Below are 12,886 nucleotides of genomic sequence, written 5' to 3'. Positions count from 1 at the left end.
TCTGGCATGGCTGCAAGGAGATAAGAAACTTTCTCTTTCATTTTAGTTTAGCATGTCACTTAAATTCTAAGCTGTGGTTAATCTTAACATTGGTCAGTTGAAAACAACCAACTTCATACACTATGTGTTAAGGGCACAATTCTTAGCTCAGGATCTCCCTGGTGAGCCTCTACTTAGGTTAACTGACAGATTAAGTCAATACAATTCCCAATACTGGCTTCAAGCATCAGCAGTGTATTTTACTTTTAACACTGGACAGCATTTAATAAGATTTTTTTTCCAGCTGGCAGTAGAATAAACCAGAACCTCTTTATTCACTAGATGTCCAAGTCAAGCAATCAGAAGTCCTATAAACATCTTACTGAGCATGTGTTGGCATCATCTTCATCCTTCTCCTCGTAGTAGAAGTAGACGAAGGGGATCCATAAGAACACACAAAATAATATGATGGAATAGAGTGCTAGAAGTGAAAGGATGGAAAAATAATCATTCTCCCCAAAAATGATGTTAAAAGAACATGTTAACACACTTCAAACTCTCATTTACTACTACAATATTGGTCTACTGAGGCAATACACTATATATTATATTGCAAGTTATATGAAACTCCAAGGACAAAGTACTGAAAGAAAATCTTAGAGCCGAGTGCGATCTTTGCGACATCAACAAAATTAAACATCTGCCGTTTAGCAGGGCTCAGCCTGTTATGTTCAACACAACTATGGTTACTGAAAAAGCTTCCTAACTCAAGTAAGCCTATGAAACTAGCGTTCACAGCTTGAGGTATATGCCACATGTGAATGTATGCTTTACGTATTATATGTGCTTCATCTCATGTGCTTTATTGTGCTCTGTTGTCTATGCTAGGTTGCTAAAACTTCTTTGCTTGTTTTTTTGGCTGTAGCCTGGTTGACCAATTAAAATTTGCTGATGATTGACAAAAGCATGTGACTGATCTTATCAATAGTTTATATATATTTTTATATATATATTTTTATTGATATATATATTTTTATATATATATCACTCAAGATATCCCTCAAGTAATTAAGAAACAAAAGAAGAAAAGGCACACTAGCCTGGGAACTTCCTCTCTGCCCAAGAACATTAGAGGCCACACCTCCTCAACAGTATTTATAGGAACTCAAACACTGAGATCCTGCTCTGTTCCAGTAACAAGAAGCCGAAAGCACCAGCCTGAAGATGACGAGTGAGACCTCGTCGAAACGTCGCCTAGACACCCCAACTTTTACACGGGAAGACACCCGAGGACACCAAAACCTGCATATATATATATATATATATATATATATATATATATATATTTTGTTGGTGCCTCATTTGCTTTCCAGGCTCACGTGGGCAAGAGGTAGCAACCCCTGTTCTGATGAGCTTAGTCTGAATTTAAATGGAGAGGTAAAGGGTTGGGAAACAGTGGGAAAGAGTCAAGAGTAACAAGCAAACACTGACAAACTTGGGTCAATCCCATTTTCAAGTGTTTTATGTCACAATAGCTATGGGCAGGAAGCCTTTATCATTTGTTCTCAGACCAAAATCATATTTTATATCTTCCCTTACCGGTTCACTATTTTGTACAAAAATTGCCAGAACTAAAAATTCAGGAATGGTAGAAAATAATTCTTTACTGCAGAAAACAGCTCTTTACTACAACTGTCAGTACTAAACAGAAAGAGCCCTATAACTAGTACTTACTGCCACAGTCCTTTTATGCTATCAGCAAGAAACAAGAATGGTGAATTTACTCCAGAAAAGATATGTACAAATCATACAGTCAAAAGGGATCTCTTCCTTACATTTTCTTATTGAAAAATTGCAAGTTACAAAAACAAGACTTCAGTCCAATCTTCGGCAAGTATAAAATTTTGTCACAGTGTGTTTTTTAAAGATAAACATTGGTGAGCAAACAAGAAATCCCAAAATGGTTCATACATGGAAAAAAACATGCTTTTCTCTGTGGTCATTTTGGCTCACCTCTACCAAAATCTCTCCCCAAAATACGTATCAAAATCACATTATCAAAGATCCTTCAGTGCCCATGTGACTACCAGTGCCATCTTCTATTCTCAAAGCATCCCACCCTTCTACTTTTATTTCTAGGCAAACACATCCATCTTTCAGCAAGAGGAATGACAACGTACTTCCTAATATCCTATCACAGCCTACGGGCTGCAAAATGGCTTGCCAACACTTTCTTGATCTGTTAACACACCCACAGGCAACTGAATCAGACTAAAACTGAATCAAGAAAGATCGAACGACTGACCAGTATGCAGTCTTTAATAAAAAGTCCTGCAGACTCATCTAAACATCAAAACGTTTTATTTAAAGATTACAGAGGAAACTGTCCACAAAAGTGGTCAGGCTACAGTGTCCAAAAAAACCCTGTGTGATATTCTGAGTATATTTTTTTTCCCTACCTTGCGAGGGGGGAGAGATTTGCTTTCAGCTTTATCTATGATGGGAACTATTTGGTTTGATTTGCATTTAGTACCATTCATACCTTTGTACATTTTGGTAGCCATTTTGTGAAGTCATGGTTCTGCTCATATAGAATGCCTGGGAACCTGGTGCCTACCTCATTAATCTGACACATTTAGAATCGCTTTCCATTTATACTTAAATCATTAGCTCCATCTGGAGGTTGGTCTGTGCAACAGCATCAAGCCTACAGACTACAAAATATTTCCCTCAAGATGGGGACACTTAACTTTATTATCTAAAATAAAAGTGTGTGTGATAATGCTTCTAGAGTAGGAAATATACGGCTTTCTTGAAGCAGCTTCAAGTACTCACTAGAAACTTAGTTTTATTTCCCTTACTTGTATTCCATTATTTCAATAGCTTAAAAGCCTCAAGTCAGCACTTTAGAGTCTCAAATGAATAGGCTTTCCACAAGAGTTTCACATTACCAGTGAATAAAGGTGGGTGAGTACTTTACATTTCTAGCCTATTAGCTTTATGCTAGATACATTAAGTATTAGGCTGGAAAATTAGGAAGGCTTCTCCTACTAATCCACAGGTCACTCTTCTGTCTGGAGACATGCAACACATTATCTGAACATCTATAGCTCTGACAGATCATGCAGCACACACAAGCCATTTCCCAGGTATACTAGCTTTAGCAGTGAAAATATTTTCAAGTTTAGAGAAAATGGCTTTGCTAAGAATGGCAAAAGACTACGGTTCTGAATTTATCCTGCTAGGAGGGGGAATCTAGAATGGAAAGAAGATTACCTTTGTTGGGGAAATCAATCAATTGATTGATTGATTGATTGATTGATTGATTATATTAGACTTGCATACCACCCTTCATCATAAGATCTCAGGGTGGTTTACAAGATAAAAATATAAGGTAAAAGCATAAATAAATAGTTAAAACAAAAACAACAACACAGTAAGAAAGGGAGCCTCTTAACTTCCATCTGAAGAATGTTATGTTTAATCTTATTGCATCATTTACTCCTGTAAGTAAAAAACTGTTGTGCCGTGTTATGCTTAAGCTGAAAGGTGAATAGAATTTAGGTAAGACATCCTTTTCCAACATTAACCAGCTACTGACATGTAATGAATTCATAGTGCAGCAGAATAATATTTTTTCTTCATGCTCAGGAAGGGAACCACATCATGCTCCCATAAAGAAACCCCATCAAAGTCATATTATGCAAACTGGAACATGTCCTTCGTTGAAGAATTCTCCCCTTACAGTGGGATGTCATTTCCTTAACTAGAAAGGGGTATTTTTAATAAATAAATACTTCTCCTAGCAGGGGACCCAAATGCAGACATCTGCAAAGCGAGGCCAAGATTAAATCAAGGATGCTGATATCCAGAAGCAACTCTACTAAACTATTTGGCAGCATATGAGCAAACATCCTGCTGAGCACATGTTAGAATGAAATAACAATGTTTGAAAATATTTTTCTACATTCTATAATTTAACATGCCATCAGCTTTTTCTGAACTTTAGCAAAAGTAACACAAAATAATATCTCATTGCAAGCTACTACTTGGGAGGTTAATATGCCATTTCAGAAACCTTAACCAAATGACTTTAAGACTGCTATCTAAGGAAAGAGATAATTTGAATACTGCACATCAAAGATAGTCGATGTGGTGCCCTCCATATTAATGGACTACAAGTTCCATCACCCCGACCACTGGCTATGCTGGCTTCGATTGCTGGGAGCCAGGAGCCCAACAACATCTAGAGAGCACCACTATGGCAACCTCTGTTGTAACTTTTCTGCCTTTCCTAAATAATACCATATGGCAGCCTAATGCACTACAATTCTGAAACTAAGAGGAGAGGGAAGACACGAGTGGCAGAATGATATATATAAAGAACCAAGTTCAATATCTGTCATTTTCAGCCAAAGATCTCAGGAAGCAAGGCCGCTCAAGATATTTTAATGAGATACTGGAAGTCTTGAAGAAAGTCAGTGTTTAACGTTCTAAATTTTATGAACAACTGATCTGATTAAGGGACCGGACCAATCAGAACTCCCAATGCATGTTTCTAGAAGCGGGTTAGGAGGCCAACAGAAATACATACATACATAATTTTAATTGTATGCTGCATTTCCATAGTTAAAACCATATTCAAGGTGGCTTACAAGACGGAAAAAAACCTTAATTACAAACATAACAAAATAGAAGACCTTCAGAGAACAAAAGAACTCCTGTTGACAGGATAGCCAGAAAAAAATAATGTGAAGTAGCAGAACATAGCAAAAACCACCATTTAAAATTAAAAACTAGTATACACATGAAATATGCCACAAAACTACATGATCTGAACATAAAGAGTGTTATTTTATAATACTTACTGTAATATGCATATAATACTGTGTCTTCAATTTGCCTTGTAACATTTGGATCTGCCCAAGCCTGGAAATGTTGATAGAAGAAGAAAAACAACAATATTACATTAAATAGCAATTTGTGTAAGCTGTATACAATAGCTACTTTCAAATATCAACTTCTGCTACATCGCATACGTGTAGATGGGCGATTGAACTTCAAAGAATCACCTCAACAAATGAAATTAAGACCCTTCATTCTACTTTCCCTCTCCTCTGAAGAGTTGCGCTACAGAGATGACAGCTGAACGTGGTGTATCTTACTGAAGAAGAACCATTCAGTACAAAGACAGATTACTTTTCAGCCATAGTAGTTGTGATCTTGCATAACCAAAACCATTAAATAACTTGTTACTAAATATCTTTATTTCCTTTTAAGGCTCAGTCAGAAACCCATAGACATTTACAATGTAAAGAATTAGGCTTGCAGTTCCCAGATAAGTTCCCACATAATACATGCATAAATATATTTATACCTAGTTGCTGATCAGTTGGTTCCACGGACCTCTTCAACTTTCAAGTAATCTATCTCGTAATGAATCAAATGTTGCTACATTAGCAAGAACTCAATGCAATTCTATTTCTAAAGCAGTCACTGTTATGACCCAAGGAGGGGTGAGTAAGTCTAACAACAACAAAAAATCACTCTAACCACTAGAACCCTATTTATCTAAAGCCTTGCACTGGAGTAATTCCAGGGAAATAATAATCTTATCTGAAATGATAAAAATAGACCAAAAAACCCCCACAATCGTATCTTATTAATTTACACTGGTTTGGAAGAGTCGGACATGACTAAATGACTAAACAACAACAAAGCCCTCATTCCTCTCATCCAGTTGACAGCGATGTGGCCTATCCCCCAAACTAGGCTGATTTTGAATACTGCATGTTATTACCCTTCCAAGCTCCAGTATTGCCCGAAAAAACCAGGGTCCACAAACAGAAGCATGGCTTGCAGTCTGCCTCCATATGTCCTCACTACCAACCCAGCCAAACCAAATCCATTAACATGTGCAGAGACGAGGATTCTCTCATTTGCACTCCCTTATGGAGAAGGAAAGAAAAAGCAGGACTCTGGCAGAAATGGTTTACATGTCCAAACTGCTAAAAATGAGAGAAGACTCCATCACTTCTCCTGAAAAGCATAGAGAGGCAGAGTCATGCTTCTCTTGCACAGGGGTATGGAAAGATTCCTGTGGCTTATCTTATCTTATCCAAACCACTGGTCAGAAATCCTCACCTTTCTGCCATGCCTTTTGGATCTGAGGAAGAACTCTTCTCAAAAATTTGGAGAATGATATCACAGCAGAAATTTCCCTATTTCTTCCCTTCTCTGAACATCCATGCAAAGGACACAAGACTACCTTTCTTCCAAGCTCTAGCTCTGAAATAAGCATAGACTTTTCTCTCAGCTGTCTTGCAGTTTGGAAAAAGGTGCAGGGACAGGACTTGCCAGTCACATTCCAGCTGTGTCATCCCTTCTCCAAATTGCAGTTGCAGAAGCTGTCAGAAGCTGCTTGCAAATGTCCATGGGCACTTGTCCCTGATGACTTTTAACTGTGGGTGCCTGCCAAAAGTGTTTAAGTAGATCACTTGCTCAGAAGAATGTGGACAGGTATGCTTAATTTGAGCTCTTTCTGAATAAACAAAATACTTAAAACACACACGTCTACTTTCAACCTCCATTCCACAGTCTGTAAGGCGTAAGACACTGGAGAATCCTGGTTTCAACGTCTCACTTGGTGCCTGAAAAAGCCATATCCAACATTACTAGATACAGCACTATGGCTGTTAAGTAAACAAAATGTGTACTTAATGTGGCACTGGGAGGCAACATTCTACTTTTAATTGGTACCCTTTATTCAGAGCCTCTTTGCACCCTTTATTCAGTCACTTTATATCTTTACATCAAGTTTACAAGGCCCTGTTTCCAATGAAATGAGGGTTCTGAAAGTAACCTTGACAAACACAGCATTTGACACAGGAGTGACCATACAGGTTTCTGTTGATTCAGCCAGAGAGACTGCTATAGCTAATAGGAAAAAGAAAATGCCAGTGTTATAGAAGCAGAACTGCTCAAGAGTTAGAAAAGAACTGTTGTGTACTATGCTGGGAAGAAGGGAGGTGTTTATTCCACTATGTACCTTCTACTACCTCCAAGTGCAAAGTGAAGCCACACTAAAAACATGGCACAACAAAATTTCTCCATAACAGAAAGAAGCAGGACAACAGTATTTTTCTTAAGGAAAAGACACCTGTCATTCTCCATCATCACTCCAACATGAGCTTCCACTACTACAGCAGGTATGTTAATCAAACTTCTTTTTTTTTAAAGTAACATATTGAGTAGTTTATTCCCTTTTAGAGAAGGGGTATTACTTCTGGGGGGTGATCTTAATAGGATTCGTATTAAAAAGCTAGACTGAATGTGCTTACAGGAATGGAAGAAATAAGATGACTTAGGAGAAGGGAAGGGACTATTGAAACAGTTTAACTGAACAGATGGGAATTGGAATTTATATCCTTTCCCCCGTAATCCATTCTTACTCCAGGCTGGATAACACTTTAAGAGACCCATTGCTTTTCCATAATGCAACTGTGGCTATAATTGAACCACAGAAAAATTCAAATTACAACTTGCCCTTAAAAGATTTGAGGTGGGCATCCATGTAGGACAAATATGTAAATATGTGTATATCTATATCTGTGTTGGGCCACTAGTCTTTCAAAGATGTATTTCAGGTGCTATGGCTGTAGGCAGAGAGACTGAATGCAGAAGTTTTGTAACAACCCAAAGACATTTTTTTCCCCTTACTGCAATTTTTAACACAATCTAGAATTTAATATGTTAAAGGCATCAGAATTTAGCATCTTAAGTTTCAGATGCTTCTAAAATTCATAAAGGGGGGAAATGAGTTTATAATAATTGTACATATAGCACAGCAACTGAAGTCCCAGAGTGGGCTAGATCACAAATAATCCGATGATGACTTTCCATGTCATATGCACCTCGTTAATCCTTTCTCAAAACAAATTCCCTTCCTTCTACCCTTACCTATCCAAAAATTCATATTTCCAATCATCTGAATGCAACTCTGTTTAGGGAAGTTTTTGATGTTTGATGCTTTATCATGTTTTCAATATTCTGTTGGGAGCTGCCCAGAATGGCTGGGGTATAAATTATTATTATTATTATTATTATTATTATTATTATTGGAAGAAACATGGATCTTGGAATCGACATTAGGAAAAATAAGCCACTACACAACTTAACTTGCAAGGAGTGTAATTCATATAGCCCTGGCTATAACCTGGAAGATGTATGTATCCTAGATAAAAATATATCCTGTCACAGTGAATAGGTACAAATGAGCAACACACGCAGTAATACTCCAACAATGGACAAACCATGCCAATTTAAGATTAGTCATATGTGATATGCAAATTATCGTCACTTCAATAAGTTATTTCTGCCTTTTTAACAAGCAGTACCATTTCTATTTATTAATTTATGGTTTTAATATCTATATATGGAAAACAAACACACACAAAAAGAAAGAAGTTTATATAACCCACTGCCTTTAAAAACAAATTCAGAACATTACTGCCATTAATCCTGTTTTTAACCAAACTCAGGTAATAAAACATAGAAAATTCCAATGCTGAATCTGTGCCAAACACTAACTGATCCTTCTGCTTCAGCTCTCCTAACATGCATTACTTGTATGTACAAGGATGGAAAGAGAAGCAATTGTTTTTACATTCAATGACACTGCACATTTTGTAATACAGCTGCCCCTCTTCCTGTTGAAAATGTAGTTTTATGATATTTGACATGTGGGCCTGGTTCAGAGATAACATTGCACAATCTGCTGATTATGGTTAGGAGGCTGAAAGCTCATGCCTTGTTTATCCCTCAGCTCAAGTTTGTACGTAACTCCTTCCCCACCCTTTCGTGTTAGAACTAACTATAGTGCACTGTTGTGTCTGCACCAGCGTTAAAATCATTACCAATAGTTAAATCAAACAGCTTCCTGGTTTCAATATTTAAGAAGCTAACAAACATTAGTGTAGCTATTGGCATGCCAATGCAGACATAACACTGCACAAGGTAATGTTCAAAAGGGAAGGGAAGAGTAAGCAGTGTGCAAGCTCAAAGGAGATGGAGGAGTCACACTTGAGGGAATGCCTGATCTTCTAGCCATAGGTTAGGAGACTGAATAATAATTAGAAGATACAATATTGCCCAATCAACAGACCAATCCTGTTCATTTGTCTTTGTTGTTGGTCTCATTTTTCATGGGGCTTATCCCCTACTAAGTGTGTTTATGATTGCAGCCCACTTGAATATATTTTAAGTAGCTGGAAGGGGTAATCAATACATACCTTGAACGTCCCATTTTGGTTTTTCACATAAGAAACCAGAAAAATGTCAACTGGCAGAAGTGCTGATGTAATAAGTGCTATTGCAAGAGCAAAAATAGCTGTTATAGTAGAGATTACTTCACTTTCACGTCTGCTCTGGTACTTGCGGACATAAACCCAGCAGAATATCAGGATAACCTAAAAATAATAATACAGAAGTTACTACAACCCAGTAAAAGAATCATATTCTTGCCATAATCCTATTTCTCAATACAAAACCAAAACCCATACAAAGGTATGTACTCTCTATGGACAGATTTTTAATTGTGTTTCTTTTGAGATTTTCCCTTTCGCCAGGTCAGCATTTCATCCCCCCAACAAGATGCAGCAGTGGGTTAGAAAATTACAAAGCCATTATTTTTAAGTGCAGATTCAACACTTGTAAGGCTTCTATTTTAAGCAGCTTCATATCTTATCTGAATGTTAATATAATGAGTCAGTTCGTACAACTGGTAACTGAATACCTCAGGACTCTATTTTACCTTGTAACAGCAAGCTTCCCATGTGCTACCAGGATTGTTACCAATGAGGTAACATATATAAGGCTACCCTGAACTCCTAAAACATTTGTAAATTTATTAACAGATTGGTAAACTTTCAGCCAAATTGAAACCAACATGATCTTAATCTAGTTCAGGGTGACTTATGTAGGGTTATGATGTAACAATGACTGGTTGCCCAAGGTTAGCTAATGAGCTCCATGCTGAGTGGGCAGCGAGTCAAGTCTCCCTTGTCTAAATCCAATATCCTATCCATTACACCAGACTGGCTCTCACACTTGCTCTTTTGGACTGTCCAGAGTTCTACTTATTTGGTCATAGGAAGCTTTATGACTGCAGGAAATGCTTTTTTAAAGGAGATACTCAAAGGTACACAGTACCGACATCTCTTTTCTGTTGTTAAAAAGTATGGCACTTACTGTAACAACTTCATGGTGAGTACTGACACCTATTTTTCGGGGGGGGGGGGGGACACTGACTGCAGGTCCTCTGTCACAGTCATAAAACAAAACTGTGACATCCCAGAGACCCCAAACAAAGCCTGACACATGCATGGGTGGTTGCCCACTCTATCCACTAAATCCAGACACCCCAAATCTGCTACCATCTACAGTGCTCCCTACTTCTCTCTCAGATACACGCACAGACCTCTTCACATTCACACAGGGATTGTGCATGCATAGCCCAGTGTTTTTAAGGCACCTGTTGTGCAAATATACATCATTACATTTGCAGAAATGTAATGTCCTATGTAGATGCTTGCCACACCGAAATGGTTAATGTAATCCTAGTATGTCCTCTCAATATTTACTGAAGATCTGTTTGAAGAGGTTTGGCAATAAAAAGCCATTTAAGGCATGCTGAAGGGCAGAGTGGGCATCTTAGACTGTATTAGCAATGGAAATTATTGAGCCATGGGGTGCTGTTTAGTTTGGACATCTGCATATACGATATACACAAGCCTTAAGCAGGTACAAAAAGTTTGTTCATCAGTTCCGCACTCCCTCATTGCAAGCCAAGGTAGGGATTAATTTATTTCATACCATCAATACATCTGGTACTTAAAACAGGGCAGGAGAAAGAAAAATAGTTCCCCCTCTCAAGACCTTATATTTCCATACTAGTATGCTCAAGTAGAAGAATTCTAGACAGTACCATTTCAAGACTGGTGTATAAATTTCATATGCTTACCAATGCAAAACAAAAACACTCCCTTCCTATTGCACATCAGAGTAAAGGGCTATAAACCAAACTCTACCTGCAAGTGTTATTATTTGCTACATGCAGCCCCGAGCAGTATTGTCCTAATGCCACTTTACTTTGCATAATGCCAGTCACCCCTGCTACTCTAACCTCCCGAGTGGATGACAGGATGAGTGAAGGAAGGGTGCAAAAAGGGACGCCTAACCCACCGTACACTTTAACGACAAGGTGGCTTTAACTGGGAAACCTACCCCCCCCCCCCACACACAAATATATATGGGCTCTTTCCGCACCCTCTGGAAAACAAGGAAACGATATTTGGCTATTATTGCTCGATTCTCTTTCTCCCGAGCACTTTGGCTTGCGCAGTTTTTCACTCGCTTGCTAGAAAGCAAGTCCCATGGGTACAAATTTTATTTCTAAACAAGTACATTGCGCCACGTCGTTTCACTTACGCGCCCTAAGCAACGACGGCTGCCAGCCTATGCAAACTTAACTTGAGAGTGAGCCTGGCTTGCTTCCCAGGATACGGGCAGGCGGGACAGGGGGAAAGCGTGGAAACCACGGAGCCTTATATAATTCACCTGCCCTCCTCCCTTTCCAAACTCAAAAGAGCCCTTTAAGGCGGGGGTCGGGGGCCGCGCCAGGTCTTCGCCCCACTCTTCCCATGGGGCGCAAAAGCCCACAAGCTTACCAGCAAAGCGAGGCCGAAGAGGCACCAGCCCGTGACCAGGTCCGTCTCCGCGGTGAAGGCCGCCATCTTAACTTCCGGCAACAACACTGACGCTCACGGCAACGGCGCCGCCGCCGCGAGGGGGAGGAGTCTAATGGAGCACCAGGGGGCGGGGCCAAGCGAGGCCCAAAGCAAGGGGAACCGCGTTACTGTGGGAACCGCTAAACAACACCCTGCGCCAGAAGACTGGCGATTGCTCTTGATTGGCTGGCCCGGCTGCCGAAGGAGGCCAATGAGGGCGCGGCGGAGCAAAATCACCCACCCACGCCCAGCTGACCTTGTTGCGTGTCGATTCCCGACTAGGCAGCGTGGCGGGTGGAATCGTGGCCGCTCTAAATTAAATTAGGGTGGTGGTTGGTTTTTTTAGGACGTTGTGGCCGCGCCTTAAATTATGGTTTCGGGTGGCTTGTTAGAAAGGCGGAGGCCCGTTTTAGATTTCGGTATCGGGGAGTCATAAAGGTTCTCTGGGTGGAAAACTCAAAAAGAGGGGCAGTTTAAAGAATAAAAAACACGGGGACTAGCGCAGGATTCGTGCATACGAAGCACGGGCGTTTGCATTGCAAGTTTGCACGCGCAATGCAAGCATTCTTGCTTCGTATCCATAGGCTGCGAAATTCCTTTTACCAGCAATGCAATCCTGCACGTGTCTTCTTCGGAGCAAGCGGCCCCGACCCAGCTAAATTTGCTGGGATGGCAGCTTTGGAGAGGACGCAGCAGGAACCGAAATCCCGCCTGAAGGTTTACTTAATCTAGGTCCGCTGCTCGAATTTAACTCCCGTGGAGCTGGCCGTTCCCAGGTGTGTGAATAGGGGGTTACCCCGCAATCCCTGCTGTGCATGCGTCCAACAGGGATGGGAGGCAGCAGAAACCGTGTAACTTCGTAAATCGTGGACGGGGTGAGAAAGTAGACTGAACCGTGACGTGTTGTGCAGCAGCAGCAGCAGCTACCTACCAGAAAAGCGACACTAAAGCACCACCTCGCGGTCGGGTCCGATACAATCGTAAACATCTCCATCTTGGCTTTCGGTTGCCTAGCCTAACAGCACCGCCCTCTGCCGCCATTTATGGAGAACAGAAGCACACGCCCGTGTAAATAGCATCAAGTCTCGCTCCTGTGTAACAGATCTGCCTTTCAGCCTTGA

At 40.1% G+C, this 12,886-nt stretch overlaps 1 protein-coding gene across 2 annotated transcripts in view; it reads right to left on the bottom strand.

Moving 5' to 3' along the window:
- Positions 1 to 11,841, bottom strand: part of LMBRD1 (LMBR1 domain containing 1) — a 43,640-nt gene extending 31,799 nt beyond the window's left edge. For both annotated transcript variants that reach the window (XM_028722680.2, XM_028722681.2), the window contains exons 1-4: positions 11,706 to 11,841; positions 9,270 to 9,446; positions 4,848 to 4,908; positions 363 to 460 (exon numbers count right to left, since the gene is read on the bottom strand). In XM_028722680.2, coding sequence (XP_028578513.2) covers positions 363 to 460; positions 4,848 to 4,908; positions 9,270 to 9,446; positions 11,706 to 11,771 — 402 coding nt within the window. In that variant the 5' untranslated portion in view covers positions 11,772 to 11,841. The remainder of the gene's footprint in view (positions 1 to 362; positions 461 to 4,847; positions 4,909 to 9,269; positions 9,447 to 11,705) is intronic.
- Between the last annotated feature and the right edge of the window lie 1,045 nt (positions 11,842 to 12,886).

Source organism: Podarcis muralis, chromosome 3 (assembly GCF_964188315.1).
Source record: "Podarcis muralis chromosome 3, rPodMur119.hap1.1, whole genome shotgun sequence".
Lineage (NCBI taxonomy): Eukaryota > Metazoa > Chordata > Lepidosauria > Squamata > Lacertidae > Podarcis > Podarcis muralis.
This window is presented reverse-complemented; position numbering and strand designations above follow the sequence as displayed.